The sequence below is a fragment of the Zalophus californianus genome, chromosome 8 (genome assembly GCF_009762305.2).
Source record: "Zalophus californianus isolate mZalCal1 chromosome 8, mZalCal1.pri.v2, whole genome shotgun sequence".
Classification (NCBI taxonomy): domain Eukaryota; kingdom Metazoa; phylum Chordata; class Mammalia; order Carnivora; family Otariidae; genus Zalophus; species Zalophus californianus.
In genome coordinates, this window is record NC_045602.1 from 94,940,813 (window position 1) to 94,957,038 (window position 16,226).

General features: G+C 40.8%; 1 protein-coding gene across 2 annotated transcripts; it reads right to left on the reverse strand.

Moving 5' to 3' along the window:
• Positions 1 to 1,640: 1,640 nt before the first annotated feature.
• NAA20 (N-alpha-acetyltransferase 20, NatB catalytic subunit) lies at positions 1,641 to 16,223 on the reverse strand. Of its 2 annotated transcripts, none has more exons than XM_035729045.1 (6): positions 16,088 to 16,223; positions 11,929 to 11,953; positions 9,084 to 9,174; positions 8,306 to 8,441; positions 2,597 to 2,742; positions 1,641 to 2,156 (listed from the first exon to the last, which is right to left on the reverse strand). In XM_035729045.1, exons 1-6 carry the CDS (start codon positions 16,138 to 16,140, stop codon positions 2,071 to 2,073), a joined length of 537 nt encoding a protein of 178 aa, XP_035584938.1. In that variant the 5' UTR covers positions 16,141 to 16,223; the 3' UTR covers positions 1,641 to 2,070. The 2 variants fall into 2 exon arrangements, with proteins under 2 accessions (XP_035584938.1, XP_035584939.1); XM_035729046.1 differs by lacking the exon at positions 9,084 to 9,174 and adding an exon at positions 11,447 to 11,534 and having other exon boundaries at positions 16,088 to 16,218.
• Between the last annotated feature and the right edge of the window lie 3 nt (positions 16,224 to 16,226).

Consider the following 16,226-nt stretch of genomic DNA (forward strand, 5'->3'; position numbering starts at 1 on the left):
AGGAAACCCCAGGTTAAGGTTGAGCCTTTGTTAATCAAATCTCTTTACAGTTCAGCTTCTCAGAGACTTGGATACATTACTGTACATGATGAACCCCAGTAGCAATGCTGGCCTGTTTCGCAACCTTACTGGACGAGGGAATCATTTCCACCTGTAGTACCAATAAACATTCCCTAGTGTGTTACAGCAGAAAGTAGCTACTGTAATCCAGGATACATTTAACTTACGCTTGGTTTAGAACACGTAAAAAACACCAAAGGTAACCAACTATAATGCCAAAAAAGAAAACTTAAAGTAGCACAGAGATGTTAACACATTTGTTGAAGCACTGCTCTTATCCTCAAGCAAAAAATATTTGCCTTAATTAACTGATCTGATTATTTTCTTTAATCTGGCCTGATTTCTCAGGCCTTTTTTCTTGTTTTGTTCACTGCCCAAGCTATTTGACTCGAACTGTCATCTTTAAGAGTATTTTTTCACCTGGGAGGGCAACTAGCAACTTTATTATTGGCAGATTTAATTGGGTAAGGCTTACTAAATTTACAAAAATGTTAAGTTAGGAATAAAAAAAGCTAGTCAGTATGGTACTAAGTTGTATCTTGAAAGTAAGCTAGTGTTTGAGGGCAGAGGCGGCCAGGACGGCCAGGATCAAAGGCACACCTTTGTTCAGCCTCAGTGCTTCCAGCTCTGGACCAGTGTCACCCAGCTGCTGGGTGTCACTGAGGTCTGGTTGGCCAGGAGGAACATTTCTGATTTTAATACCCTTTAGCTAAGTGCAGAGTCAAGGAGTGAGATGAAAGCAGGTCAAAATGCTAATTAAGTGACTAATCCGAGTCTTTTTTTTTAAGATTTTATTTATTTATGAGAGAGAGAGAGAATGAGAGAGCGCATGAGAGGGAAGAGGGTCAGAGGGAGAAGCAGACTCCCTGCTGAGCAGGGAGCCCGATGCGGGACTCAATCCCGGGACTCCAGGATCATGACCTGAGCCAAAGGCGGTCGCTTAACCAACTGAGCCACCCAGGCGCCCTAATCAGAGTCTTCTATAATTCTGTCCTGTTTATGCTGCATAAGAACAAAAATTAATAGGTTCCCAATGTAAACTCCTACCGCCACTTTCTGGCTGGTGCCAACATGAAATGCGTGAAGGAAAGTTTACCTTCTCATGGGAGAACATGAGTAAGTCCTTTAAGAGGCAAAGCCTTTTAGTAATCGTTTCTGTGGGGTTTTCTTTAGCCACTTCTTTTACTCACTGGATATTTTCAGATATTACAAGAAAACTATACATGAAACTACATGGGTGGCCCACAACCTAGTTTTATGGCCTTTCTTTTGGAATTAGGTTTTTTCTCCTTTAAAGAAACCTCAGTGTCTTTTTATATTTTCAAAGGCAGGATTTAAGCAAAGTGGTGTGAGATTAGACAAGGAAAAGATCTGGGAGTAACAGTATGTAAACAAGTTATCTGGGAAGAATTTACTATGCAATAAGGATGCCTAAATATTGCTGGGCAAGGGCTGTTTCAGTATGTATTTTAAAAACGCTTTCTATGTAAGCCAAACAAGAGAAACATCATATCCTAAATGATGGCTCTTCTCAATCCTGATCTAATTTTATAAATGACCAACAAGCTTCCAGACATTCATAGGGTCTACAGTGCATTTTATTATACATCTTAGATTTATACATTTCATATATGCTTTTAAAGCTTCAATTAACAGTTTGATACAAAATAAAAAATACATATGTAGCAGTGGTTCTCAGGCACAGAATTTAGGAGGAGACTGGAGCAAGTTTTTTCCCTAGCATACAGTAAATATTATGAACCAAATCAGTGGAATGTTTCCATCTAACCCAGCTGCCTTTTTGATTGAATTTTATTACAGTGAACAGCTTTAGTAGGTATGATATTGCTAACTGGAAACAATGAGACTCAAGTTTATAACCTGTATTTTCTTGAAGTCTGTGAGACCTAAATGATTACTTTTCTCCTAATAGAGCTCCAAGATCATCCAATGAAAATAATATTGTCCATAAAATATCTGGAGCATCAGCCTAAGAACCACTGCCCATGGTTATTCAATGTCTTCAGGCCTCACAGGATGAGGTAATGGTATGATGGATTTCTTCTCAGTGTCTCTGGAAAGTGCTTTCCTCATATCTGTTAGGAAGCAAAATTTAATGTAAGTACCCAAATACCAAAATACCTTATGTCAAAGTATGTATGTAAAGTTCTCATAAAAGGTTTGTCCCCTACCCCCACATTTCCTAGGTCCTCAGAGACAAATGTTTTTGAGATTCCCAGTCACCAGTACTCAGCTCTTTATACCAATGTTCTTTTGACAAAATCTTAGTAAAATTAACATGCCAGTAACATAATAAAACAACTGATAGCAATTAACCATTGGTTAATGTAATTTAACCATTGATAGGTTCATAAAGGCAGGTTAAAGAAGATTTAAATATTATAGCTCAAATTTAAAATATTAAGTCCAACAAATACTATAATTCTTTTCCCCTTGTTAAAATGACTACAGTGTGTAGAATGAATGTAAGTGTTTTGGCTTCTCTTGGGGGAGACTGCCACAGAAGGGAGCTCACCATAGGCGTCCTCGTCGGGCTCCCCGTTGCTGGCCGAGTAGTACTCTATGACCGTCCTGTACACACTGTAGCCCAACTGCTTATACATGTTGACTGCGACTTGGTTAGATACTCTTACAAAGAGATCGACAAAAAATCCACCCTTTCTTTAAGGAAAAAAAAAGGGAAAATGTCAGTTACATATTTTTAAAAACACTTGTTTTTAGTTGGCTTTGACTACTATTCAAAGAATGGTAATAATAGGACTTTGCAGCTGATTACCTCATATCCATTTTTATTACTGAGGATTTATGACAATTATTTTGAGGTACAAAGAGATGATTTTCTTAGCATACTAACATTTTAAAACCTGTATTTTCTTTAAAAGATAAACTTTTTTTTTTAAGATTTTATTTATTTATTTGACAGAGAGAGACAGTGAGAGCAGGAACACAAGCAGGGGGAGTGGGAAAGGGAGAAGCACGCTTCCTGCTGAGCAGGGAGCCCAATGTGGGACTCGATCCCAGGACCCTGGGATCATGACCTGAGCCGAAGGCAGACGATTAACGACTGAGCCACCCAGGCGCCCTAAAAGATAAACTTTTAAAACATTTTTTAAAACCATAATTCTGTCTTGTGTATTTTATATCACCGTAAATGACATGCTCATTTTATCAAGTAGTGATACAGTATTTTCACCCATATGCGCAAACTAAAGATCTTGAGCAATAACAAGCACCCGTGGGGCCATGGCCCATGTGTAATGACAGGACACGGGCTGCCGGACACTGGCAGCCCGGGAGCCCTCAGGTCTCTCTGGGCATTGACAGCTATCCCCTTTACCCAGAGGTCTCCAAGTCTTGACTCTTACTCTCATTTGCTCCTTGGTTTTTGCTGTAGATTCACCACCTAGTACAGTTTTTCCTATTTATGAACTTTATATAAATATTATCGTACTTTGTATATCCTTTGGTGATTTGCCCCCCTCAGTAATGTGCAAGTCAGCCTGGTGTAGCTGGATCTTGTTCATCTTCCCTTTGTTTAGCATTCCATTGTATGGATGGATATACTACAAGTTGTCCATGGTTCCACAGATAAACATGTCACGTTTTTACTATTATAAACCATGCTATGAATATTTTTATTGTATGTCTCATGGTACAATATCTAAGGTCTACAACTAGGAGTGTGATCACTGGCTCATAGGGGCATCTTCAACTTTTTTAGTTAATACCCATTTCCCAGTCTGCTCACACTCCCAGAGGAGGGTAAGACTCCATTCCTACAGTGACAAAAGGCTTGGTGCATCAGACATTTTTATTTTTGAAAATCTCATAAAAGTATCTCCGGGTAATTTTAATTGGCATTTCTCATTACTAATCAGGCTAAATATATTTTTGTAGGCCATTTAGATTTCTCATTTTTTAGTCCTTATTGATCCTTTACACATTTTTTTTTCTCTTCCCAACTGTGGTTCTCTATGTATTCTGGATAGTTGACATTATGTAAAGGATGGTTGCAAATCTTTTCCCAGTCTGTGGCTTAACTTATTATCCTCATGTAACTTTTGATAAACAAAGTTACTTCACTTCAGTGAAGTTGTGTATGAGCCTCTCCTTTGCAGTCAGACTTTTTATAGCTTATTTAAGGGGGAAAAAAAAAGTTAAAAGGGCTTTTGAGTTTTGCTCTTCACATCTAGGTTTTTAATAAATGATTGATCTGTGTATGGTAAGGTAGTAATCTGGCAAGTTTTTTTCCCATGTGGATATCCAATTGTGCCACCATCCCTCCTGAAGAGTGTGTCCCTTCACTGCTGCTCTGCAGTTGCCTCCTCTGGAGTATGTCAAAATCCACGTATCCCTGCATCTGTTCCTCGATTCTGTTCCACTGGTCTAGACAAGTACACCAGCAGTGGCACAGAGCTCACTCATTACTGCTTGATATCTGGAGGGGCAAACCTGCCCATTTTGTTGTTGTTCAAACGATCTTAATCTCCTTCCATTCCCCTGTAAGCATCAGAATCAATTTAACAAGTCTCACAAAAAAGACTGGAGATGTTGATTGCAATTACATTGGCTCCATGGATCAGTTTAGCCCTCCATGCCACTGATCTAGTTCTCTCTCCACTAAGATAGGTCATCTTTTCTGTCTCTCAGGAAAGTGTTAGAAACTTCAGTGAAGTCTCACACAGCTTTTGTTAGATTTTTCTCAAAGGGCTTAAGGTATTTTGATGCCATCATAATTGGCATCTTTTCCTAAATTTTACTGTTTGTATAGAAATTGAAATTTTATACTGACTGTCCAACTCTGCTTAACTTTTATTCTAAACATTTATTTATAGCTTCTTGTGGTTTTGTTTGTACAATCTTATGTGTACAAAATAAGAGTTTTGTTTCTTCTCAGTCCTTGTATCTTTTATTTTTCTTGCTGTACTGTGCTGTCTAGATTTCCAGTAAATTACTGAAGATGGGCTGACTGTAGGCATCCTTCCTTGTCTCATCCCTCTCTTCAAAGGGAAAGCATTCAATGCATCACTGAAATTATTTACTACAGGTTTTTGGTAGATACTCTTTTTTTAGGTTAAGGAAGTTCTCTTCTATTTCCTACACTGCTAAGTTTTTAATCAATAGGATTTTATCAAAGCATTTTCTGCACTTACTAACAAATGTTCTCCTTTCATCTATTAATATGGTGGAATACATTTACAGATTTTCTCATGTTAAAACAACCTTCCTTCCCCTGACAGATCATCCTTTTTATGAATTGCTGAATCCATTTTGCTAAGATTTTTCTGGGATTTTTGCATCTATAAAGACTGATATTTTCTTCAAATTTTCATTCCTCTTATTTCTTGTTGGGTTTTCTTACATAAGTATTATTTTAGCCTTAAAAAAAAGTTGAAAAATGTTCTTTTTTTGGTTTGTGTAAAAGTGAACTTATAGTTGTTACTTCTTAAAATAGTTGGTGAAATTTGCCAGAGATTCCATAGTTTTCTGGAAAGATTTTTAGCTACTGATTGTAATCTGTTGAGGAAGGGGGTCTACCTGCAACCTATTTTTGTACTGCTCTCCAGCTAAGAAGTTATTAAAATTTTAAAGGGGTGTTTTAATACACACACACACACACATACACACACACACAATAGAGATATTAACTGGCCTGTAAAGCCTAAATATTTATCTGGCCCAGGAAAAGCACTCACCCCTATTCTATGCCCTTAATCAATTTGTCTAATTGTTCTGTCAGTTAGAAAGAAGCATGTTCAAATCTCCCACTATGATATTGTTTGCTTATTTCTCCTTGTATTTTTATCAATTTTTGCATTTTATTTTGAATTTATGTCACTGTGTACATAAAACTTGTAATTATTACATCTTCCTGATGCATTAAATCTTTCCACCTATAAGCAATGACCCTTTTTTACTCTGATAATTATTGAACTACTTTGTGACTCTTGTTAAGTATACTGTCTTTTGGTTAGAATCTGCATAATTTTAAAAATTTCTTTCAATCTTTGTCTTTAATCTTTTCATGTATCTCCTGTAAACAGAATACAGTTCTGACAGTCTTTGTCTTTATTTTACTGTTGTAAGAACACTTTAGTATGACATTTTTTCCCTCTTAATAAATTTTAAATGTACATTATTGTTTTACTACAGGTACATGTACAGCAGACTATAGAGCTTATTCATTCTGTTTAACTGAAACTTGTGCCTGTAACTTCCCATTCCCCTCTCCCCCTGGTCTCTGGCTACCACCATTCCACTCTTTGATTCTCCAAATTTACCTGTTTTAGGTATTTCATAAGAGTGGTATCACACATTATTTGTCTTTCTGTGGCTGGCTTCACTTAACATCATCAGGTCTTTGTCTTTTAACTGGAGTAATTAGTCCATTAACATTTAGTGTTGTATTTATGGATTATATTTGGATTCATAGCTAACATCTCATTTCAGGCTTTTTATTTGTTTTACCACTTTAATTTCCTTTTTCTTTCTTGTTTTTAAGGTATACAGTTAAAAATACATGTATGTATGTATGTAGATAGGTATATATACACACACACACAAATCTTACAGCAACTATTCCAAAGTAATGAAGATTTAGAAACTGATAAAGAAGGGAACTTAGTGGTTTTCTACTCTGAGAATTTATCCCATAAGTACATAAAATCATATGTGTACAGTAATAATTAGAACCCCTTTCTGAACTCCCTGTCCACTATATAATAATGCCAAATACTTTTTTCAGTAAGATAATGCCATTAACAAATATGTAAAAACTAAAAATTTTCAAGTACTAGAACTTATTTCTTTTTCAGCTAATACTATTTTCTCTCTTCTCTGAATAAGCTCAAGTTCCTCTTGCCCTAACTTGGCCCAGAGGATTTTCAGGCCATGGTTACTTCTTTAAAACTTACCTTTTTAAATCCATTAAGTGGAAAACCTCAAGAGCCCTTCTCAGCAAATATTCCCTTTCCTATATATTGCTAGGCATTTAAAAGTAGAGAAAAAAGTAAATGGTAGCCTGACAACTGATTAAACTTATACACACATCTCTTACCTCTTTTAGAATGGGAGCTGGCAGGAGTATTTTAACTCAATTACTTTTATCTCACATAATGAGGGTGTGAGATTGACATACACAATAGGTCTTTTTTTAGGGGTGGCTCAGTTGGTTGAGCGACTGCCTTCGGCTCGGGTCATGATCCTGAAGTCCTGGGATCGAGTCCCACATCGGGCTCCCCGCTCAGCAGGGAGTCTGCTTCTCCCTCTGACCCTCTTCCCTCTCGTGCTCTCTCTCATTTTCTCTCTCTCAAATAAATAAATAAAATCTTTAAAAAAAAAAATAGGTCTTTTTTTAAAAAGCCCTAATGCTGGCAGTTCCCAAACTGTGCTCCAGAGTGCTCCAAGGTGGCCCTGTAGGATATTTCAAATGTTTGGGGAAAACACAGACAAACCTTACATGTCAGATACTCGCAAACTACTAGTTTGATATAATCACAAATGCAGCATTACATGGTGTCACATTTCCTCTGATGACAGAGTAGGTCATCAAAGGTTTTAATGAAGCCAGGTTTTGGCAGTCCCGGTGACTAAAAAAAAACCCCAGTACCACAAGAAAATCAGTATGAAACAAGAATGCAGGTGGTTGTGTCAAATCTGTTTCCAAGGTTGAGAAGTCATGCAATTCCCAAAAGGCACACACATCTCATTACTTGGTAACCACAATTATTACTTAACAATGAAATAAAAATACTTTTTCTCTCAATTTGTTTATTTTTTCCAGCTACTAGTTTGTTAGGCCATAAATACTTACTAAGCAGTTAGGACGTAACTGCTTAAGTCTGAACGGAGGGATTTTTTTTTTTTTTTTTTTGGCCATAGGGGCACTATGAAAAAGATCACTGAGATGCCAAGGGCAACATTAACAGAGAATTTGGGAAATCTGCCACAGTGGCAAGAACACTAAAAAAAAAAAACCTTAAGGACTAGTCTTTGATTGCACCTGTTACCCAGGACATAAGCCCATGGCAGGTCACTCACTTCGCCTGATTTTTCCTCAGTGGCTAAATAGGGACAACACTACTACTCTGAATATGTGAATACCCTGCAAACTGAAGCACAACATTCAGGCTGAACAGAAAAAAAAAAATCTTACACATTTTCACCATAAGAAAAATCAAATAGTTAGGGTTTATAAATTATCACTTGAAAAGCAGGATCTCACCTTTCTGAAATCTCCTCTAATAACTCCATAAGTTTAGCAGCCAAACCAAGGCGTCGAAATTCCGGAGCAACAGAGAGAGCTGTGACGTGCCCGTGCCATTCTTCCCTAGCTACTGAGCCTTCCGCTTTACCCATGACTGCCAACAGAAGATTCCACTCAGGAATTAAACACATGGATTTATACATGAATACAGAATGACTGTTGGCACATTTTTATGATACAGGAAACTAATGACAAAGTTTTAATTTTTAAGTAACACGTAAAGTCATCTAGCTAATGGTTAATAGTGCTCTTATTTGACTTTCACTTAGAGAAAGGTTTCTTTTTAAAAAAAAAAAAGGAATGAACTGAAAACACAACTAATTTTGAACACAGAACCAGAATATCTATTTTTTTTAAATATCTACTTTTCATGTAGGTATGTATGTCTACCCAAAACTGAGATAACCCACAGCTCAAATTTTCATTAGTAATGCTACTAATTCAATGGAGATGGTACAATTCCTGTGTTATGTACCAAATAAACCATGTAGAAATGTAACATAAGCACAGAATCAAAGATCCATGAAGCCTGAGGTCATGTCTGTCTGTAGGCCTGAGGCCTAAAGCACAATGCCTAAAATGTAGAAAGCACCGTCGAACTGTCAGTGGTTAAAGGAAATAAAATTATAGGCATCATGATTATATTTCCACCTCTGCAATCAATCTAAAACAATCAGTTGAAACCTATATTAAAATCTCAACTACCTACCCAAAAAAGTTCTAGTGGTATACTTACTATAACCCATTAACTCTCCACCAGGTGCCTCTGCAACAATGAAGTACTCTGGCCAGTGGGCAAGGTACTGTAGGTAAAAAGGAATCCCATACTAGAGTCTCGTTAAGGAGTGTGGAAAGTAACGGGCAGTACACAGTTCTTCATAAAAGAAATATTGTGAAGAAAGTTCCTTTGAAAAGTACATTGTTACTTTATCCCCAGCTCTATATATGTGTGATTTCTATATTCATGTCAGTACATTAAATATTTAGGTTAGCACTAATAATTTGTAACAAAATTGCCTGAATAAAGAACTTCAAAAATATGAGTGGCGACAACACCATCTAACAGCAGAGAGCCAGAGTCTGAAGGTCTATCATCTGTGTCCATACTGATCACACTGTATTTAAATCTCGGCACAGCACTTATTATCACTGGATATTGTTTACTATCTCTCTCCCTTTTGGATATGAATGTCATGTTCACTCTGTCCCTGGTGCTTGGCACAAAGTAGATGTTCAATACATTTATTTTTCCATAATTGCACTAGAAAATTAATGACTAGTTCCTACTTTAGCTACAGCTGTGTGGCTGTGAAAGTAACTTCAAAAGTTAAGCATTTCCAGAGTCAACAATTACCTAGTGTTTCCCCTGCACTGATTCAAATTCTCTCTTTCTGGTACTACAAATAAAAGCTGACTTAAGAGTGAAAGCCTGAATAATTTGCTCATTACGAAACTCTTCAATCCTGGTGTCCTTACTGACATGTGCTCATTCTTCTATTTCTTCTTAGTGTAAGCTTGCTGATGCAATTCTATAAGGGGCCACCACCAATCACACAATTTTAAGGTTCTGTAAAATCTTCTCAGTTGTAAACTCTTCAAACTCTCCTCTGAACAATAGCCACTGTTTCAAGCACTCTCATGACCCATAACAGGGCAGGCCGGCCAGTCTTCTTGCCACTCAGCCACCGACACACACCGTTACCGCCTCTCCTCCAGCTCCAGGAGGAGCCCAGATGTCGGCTCAGCAACAACCAAGCCCTGGCAGGTTACTTTCAAACATGGCCTCACCTGGATTATGGGACTTTTACTGTAAATTTGAAGTGTCAGTGGACACACACGCTATAACTTGATTCACATCCTAATACTTTACCTTATTATACAGTGAAAATTTTTGTGTCATTCAGAAGTCTTTTTTTTTTTTTTAAACATGGAGGTCTCTTTAAAAAGTCAATTTTTGAAATATAAAATGAAACCTTTTGGTGATTTGCTTTTTCACTCAGCTTTATTTCTGATATGTACCCCTGTCGTTACCTATACCTAAAATTAATCTTTAATAATGTACAGTACACTCCACTGGGTAAACAATTTAAATTTCCTATCTCCTGGTGAGGGACATGTGGGTTATTTTCAGTTTCTCAAAAATCTTTTTAAATTCCTCATGAATACAGTATACTTTATTTAACCATTTCCTTGTTGTGTGTGAATGCTATTCCAAATTTTTAATATAATTCTGCAATAAAATTTTTTGTAATGACATAACTCAGGTTAACAAACATTTCCTATAATGGGACAGACAGTAAATATTCGTGGCTGGGTGGACCAGCTCTCTGATGCAACTACTCTAACCATGAAAGCCATGGACAAAGCTACAGACAATATGTAAATTATTCAGCGTAGCTGTGTCCAATAAAACTGTATTTACAAAAATAAAAATAGGCAGTGGACCAAATTTGACCCATGCACCTTAGTTTGACAATTCCTCCCCTAACTGACTCTATTATTTTTAGCTTCTGGGAAATGGAATTACTTACTATGTATTACACTGCCAACGTGCCTTCCAGAAAGACTGCAGCAATTTATACTGTCACTAGCAATTTATGAGAATGCTCCTCTTACCCTCACCAGCATGAGTTTTATCATTTTTTTAATCCTTGATAATTTGATAGGTAAAGCATGGCATCTCATTTTGGTCTTAATCCACATAGCTTTTAACTGGTGAGACTGAACTCAATAATGTCACTGGCTTCTTATATGCCCTCTTTTGTTAAATTATCAGTTAATATTACCCTCCTACCCTGCAATGGACATGGAGTAAAAGCTAGAAAGCCACTGAGAATGTGGGATTGTCTATTAGTACAACATAACCCAGAGCACCCCAACTTCACACATCTTTGCCCATTTTTCAATGGGGAACATGATAGATACAGCTAATTATTACCCCAAATCCTTTCTTAGTAACAAGCCCTAATTTAAAGCTGGGCTCATCCCCCAACTGTTACAGTTGGACGAGTGTGGCAGGGGCAGCTGCTGGTCAATGGGATACAGGAGTCCTGTGTGGTACTTCCTAAAGGTACCCCTGAAAGGGAAGGTCATTCTCACCTTCCCCTCTGTCGATCCTCCTGCCAGGAACATGGAGGTGATGCTGTTTGCTCGGGCAGCTATCTGGGACAGGAAAGCCAAGGCCACCCTGGGAGTGAGACAGTGGTTAAAGTGCACAGCCTGGTCGCTGATGACTTCATGAAACCACCACAGACTGCTCGTCACCTCCAGGCTTCATTCACAGAGTAATAATCCATCTTGAAGTCACTGCTTTCGGAGCCATACTTACTGCTCAGGGGCAAGGTAGGCAGGGGAGCTGCACTGCTGTAGATTTATGAGCCCATTCTGTTACCAGCTTGTCAGGCAGATTTAAGACAACTCTTACCCCCAGTTCGTTTGGTTTTTTAAATTACTTTCAATGTTCCTTATGTTTCCTGGCCTATAAGTTTTAAAGTTTTTTGGTACTCAAGTCTATTTTTTCTTTTGTTTGTCCGTGTTCCTTACTCTTAGCCTTCATTTAACATTTTTTTTTAAAAGGATACAGTTTCTGTAAGTGGATCCAAGTTACTAAAAGAAAGAAAAGAAATGTCAATAGTAAGCAGTGTTGACAAAACCAGTTTAAATAAGCCACTGAAACTAAAAACATGCACCAGGAAAACAAAACATGCCAAATCCACAACTTTAAAACCAACTTTAGGGCTAAGGAAAATAGTGTAAGCTATGGAATGGCCAAACTGAGCCATCACAGCCTCTATAAAGATACGTATAAATTTTTATTTAACTGTTTCTTCTTTACAAGTTACTTTATAGTTAATATGTCTGCATCAAAACCTTCCATTTTTGAATTGGCAATAAGTCATTAATGGAACTGGGGCCCAACAAGGCATGTAAATCACAAACAGAAAGTAAGACTAGCTCCCGCAGCATCCGACAGCAGTCCCTTCCTCCTGTGTCTGGGCCTTCACCTGCTCAGTCTGGGCTCTCTCACCACTCAGTGTTTGCTCCCCACTCTTCTACACTCTCACTTCCTCTCCCCCACCACCCCATCCCTTAACTTTTGGAGGAAGACTCCTGCATCTGGCTTTGGTGCTGCCCAGCACCTGTCTCACCAGCATATCTGATCACAATACTCCTGAATCAGCAGTTCTTAAAATGCACCTTTGCGGCCGGCTGCAAAGAGCTCTGCCCCTCACTTTCCTATTCAATTAACGGAACCACTATTTTGCCAGGCTCAAAACCAGCCACCCACAACTCTTCCTCTTGTATATCCAGTCAGATTCTTCCTGAGGACCCTTACCAAGGCACTTCTCTAGGCCAGTAGTTCTCAAATTTGTTGGTTTCAGAACCCATTTATACTCAAAAATTACTGAGGACCCCAAAGAACTTCTGTTTATGTAGGTTAGATCTACTGATATTTAAACTTTCTAAAATACTCATTTTAAAATAACAAATTACATGTTAATATGAATAACCTTTTTTTTAAACCAGAAGTCATTCTATTTTTTTTTTTAAAGATTTTATTTATTTGACAGAGAAAGACACAGTGAAAGAGGGAACACAAGCAGGGGGAGGTGGAGAGGGAGAAGCAGGCTTCCTACTGAGCAGGGAGCCTGATGTGGGGCTCGATCCCAGGACCCTGGGATCATGACCTGAGCCGAAGGCAGACACTCAACGACTGAGCCACCCACGCACCCCGTCACTCTACTTTCAAGAACACAATTTATCAACAAGAAAGGCACTGTTTTAACAATTTTACAGATCTTTGTAACGTCTGGCTTAAGAAAGCTGGATTCTCACATCTGTCTGTTATGCTTGGTATTGCAAGTCACACAACTGAAAACTCCACTGTGCACTTGTGAGAGAATGAAAACGGCTTAAAAACCCATCTTGGTGATACCCTGAAAATCACTCTGACTTTGCAAAAAGAAGCTTGGAGAGCCTTGGCCACACCTGGACAATCACTGCTCCACCATGTGGGAATACAGTCTCCCACACTTCTCAAGGACTACTTTATAGCCTCTCATCTTGCCTCAACTCTCCACAACAGGCCACCCCTTCTCAATCTCAGCTGCTTCCTATTTCACACAGAAAATATACAACAGTAGGAAGAAACCTTCACCAGGGTCCCACCATGGAACCACACACCTACAAGCATTTGCGCCCCGCTCTACTTGCTCTCCTGTAAACATGCCCGGAGTGCTGGTGGGCAGATCCACACCCTCTCACTGCCCAGGCCCCCGCTCCCGCAATTCTCTTCTCTCCTGGGATAAATGTGCAGACATGCTGCACACTTAACCATCAGCAGCTCTTGACAAGGCTCCCCACTCCCTCCACCTGAAATGCTCTCCTCACTCAGCTTCCAAGACCCACCATCAGCTTTTCCTCCCACCTCAGTGGGCCACTAAGGTCTCCTTCAACACCTGGAGCCTCATTTTTCCTATCCACATTCACTCCACCACCGATGTCACCTAGTGTCCTGGTTTTAATACCGTCTACATAGTGGGGGCCCCCCAAATTACTATCTTTAGTCCAGACACCTACCTGATTTCTGCACCTGGGTATCTCAATGTACTTAGCAGAGAAGCCCAACTCCTAGGAGGGTCTCTCCTAGCCCCTCTCACTCTGCTCTATCCACACTGGCTGCCTCCTCCCGTCAGAAACAGGTACCTGTACCCTCTCTGCCTGGAAGTTCTCCGGCTCCCAATATCCACAGGACTCAACTCCTCACCTCCCCTTCAGTTAAAAGAAGGTTTTGCAGGCGCCTGGATGGCTCAATCGGTTAAGTGTCTGACTCTCGATTTCAGCTCAGGTCCTGATTTCTGGGTTGTGAGATAGAGCCCCACATCAGGCTGACCTGAGCGTGGAGCCTGTTTAGGATTCTCGCTCTCCCTCTCTCTCCACCCCTCCCCCGGGCCCCTGCATGTGTGTGCACATGTGCACGCTCTCTTAAAATATATATATGTGTGTGTATATGTATATGTGTATATATATATGGTTTTGCCCTGTCTACTCTTAAAACTTCGAGGCACACTATCCCTTCCCTGGCCTGCACCTCCCAAACACAAACCTTTGTCAAGTCATCATCTCTGGGCTGTTGCCAAGACGTCCTAAATGACTTACCTGCCTGATATACCGCCTCTAATTTCCTCACATTCCATATAACCCTGTGGTGAAGAGCTTGGGCTCTGGAGCACTGGTCCTTAAGCAGCCGAGAATATGCATTTGCAAAGTGTTCTTGGTGGTCTGGGACCCCTCTTAGAGAACCACTGTTCTAGAGCCAATCTCCTTGGATTAAATTCCTTGCTTCACCCACTCCCACCACAGCGTCTATCACCTGGGGCAATTCTCTTACACTCTCAGTACCTTAGTTTTACTCATACAAAAAATGGGGATAACAAGAGCACCTACTTCAAAGAACTGTGAGAATTAAATGGATTATTACAGTGCCAGTGCCCAGCAAGCACAGGGAGAGCTCAACACAAGTCACTTGAGTTACACTGCTCTGACTGAAAGAGGCCCATAAGAAAATTCTTCCCAACAATCAAGGCTGAAACCTCCGACACAGAGCAAAAGTCCAGTTTCACCAGCTGCTCTGATGACGCACTTAGAGAAACCCACTCCTCCAGTCACACCTGTCTCCCACTTGTCTGGCCTCCAGCTTTCTCACCGTCACACCTGCTTCCTTCTCCAGAACTTCCTCAACACTGTCAACATTTTATCCACCCTTCAAGGCTCATCCCCTCTTTGAAAGGTTTCTAGCCAACTCCTCTCAAGTTCTTCCCATCCTCCTAACACTTGAATCCGAACCACTTGATCCTCAGTTTTCACACACTGCCCAGCTGTCTTTAAAGTGGATTTTGGACTGCTGGGTGGGTGGGTGAATGCACAGATATGTGAGGAAGTCAACAAAAGGTTAACTGTAGAATCTAGCCGATGTGTCTATAGGTGTTCAGGGTAAAATTCTGTCAACTTTTTAAACGTTCAGAAACTTATGTAATAAAATGTTTTGTTTTGTTTTTTTAAAAAAAGGTACCTGCAAGTCACAAGTCCTGCCTTAACTCGGATTAAAAGAAAGTACACACAGTGGGTCTCCACCAGCACGTGTCCCCGCCCCGACTCTTCACACCTGAAAGTGGTTGTTCAGGCTGGATGGGCCGCTTCAGCAACGAAATGAACAAAAACCAACCCGGGCCAAGAAAGAAACGGCGGCGGTCGGTGCCACCCTCACAAGGTTTCACTCAGATACAAACGAACCAGCAGGTGGGCTGCACCACGTCCCTATTCTCAACAAACACTTGGCTGTTGACCTCCCAACGACCTCTGCGGCCAGCGCTTCCGTGCCCACCGCTGCGCAGGAGACGAAGCCGAATCACCCGCCCGGCCACTGGCCGCAGGCGGCAGTCCACTGCCGGACTCAGGCCGCTCCCCCACCTCCTACCCCCCGCCGCGGTGCATCGGGACAGCCACCGCGACAGGCCGCCCGCGCGATGCCCCGGCTCCGACGAACACACAAGGATGCGGGATGAAGCTGCAGCGCCTCTGCCAAGGTCAGCAAGGAGGTCCGCACGTCCGCCCCCGCCCCGGCTCCGACACGGCGGCTCCCAGGGAGGAGCCAGTGGCGGCCGGCGGGGGTAGCTCCGCGGGCCGCGGCCCGGGAGAGGGAACGGGGCCACCAACGCCGGCCCAGGGCGCCTCACTCACATGTTGTTGAAGCGGAACAGGTCATCGCACGTGAAGGCCCGGAGCGTAGTCATCGCACCGCCGCCGCAGAAGCCGGCTCAGGGGGGATCGCGCGCCCGCCCCGCCGGAAGTTGTCCTGCGCGCTGTCGCGGCGGGGGCG

Excerpts from the sequence above, each read along its gene's own strand:
- NAA20 (XM_035729045.1), bottom strand. The coding sequence starts at position 16,140 with ATGACTACGCTCCGGGCCTTCACGTGCGATGACCTGTTCCGCTTCAAC. Across the intron at positions 11,954-16,087 it reads CTGTTCCGCTTCAACAACAT|TAACTTGGATCCACTTACAG; the intron begins GTGAGTGAGGCG and ends TCTTTCTTTTAG. Across the intron at positions 8,442-9,083 it reads TGGAGAGTTAATGGGTTATA|TCATGGGTAAAGCGGAAGGC; the intron begins GTAAGTATACCA and ends TTCTGTTGGCAG.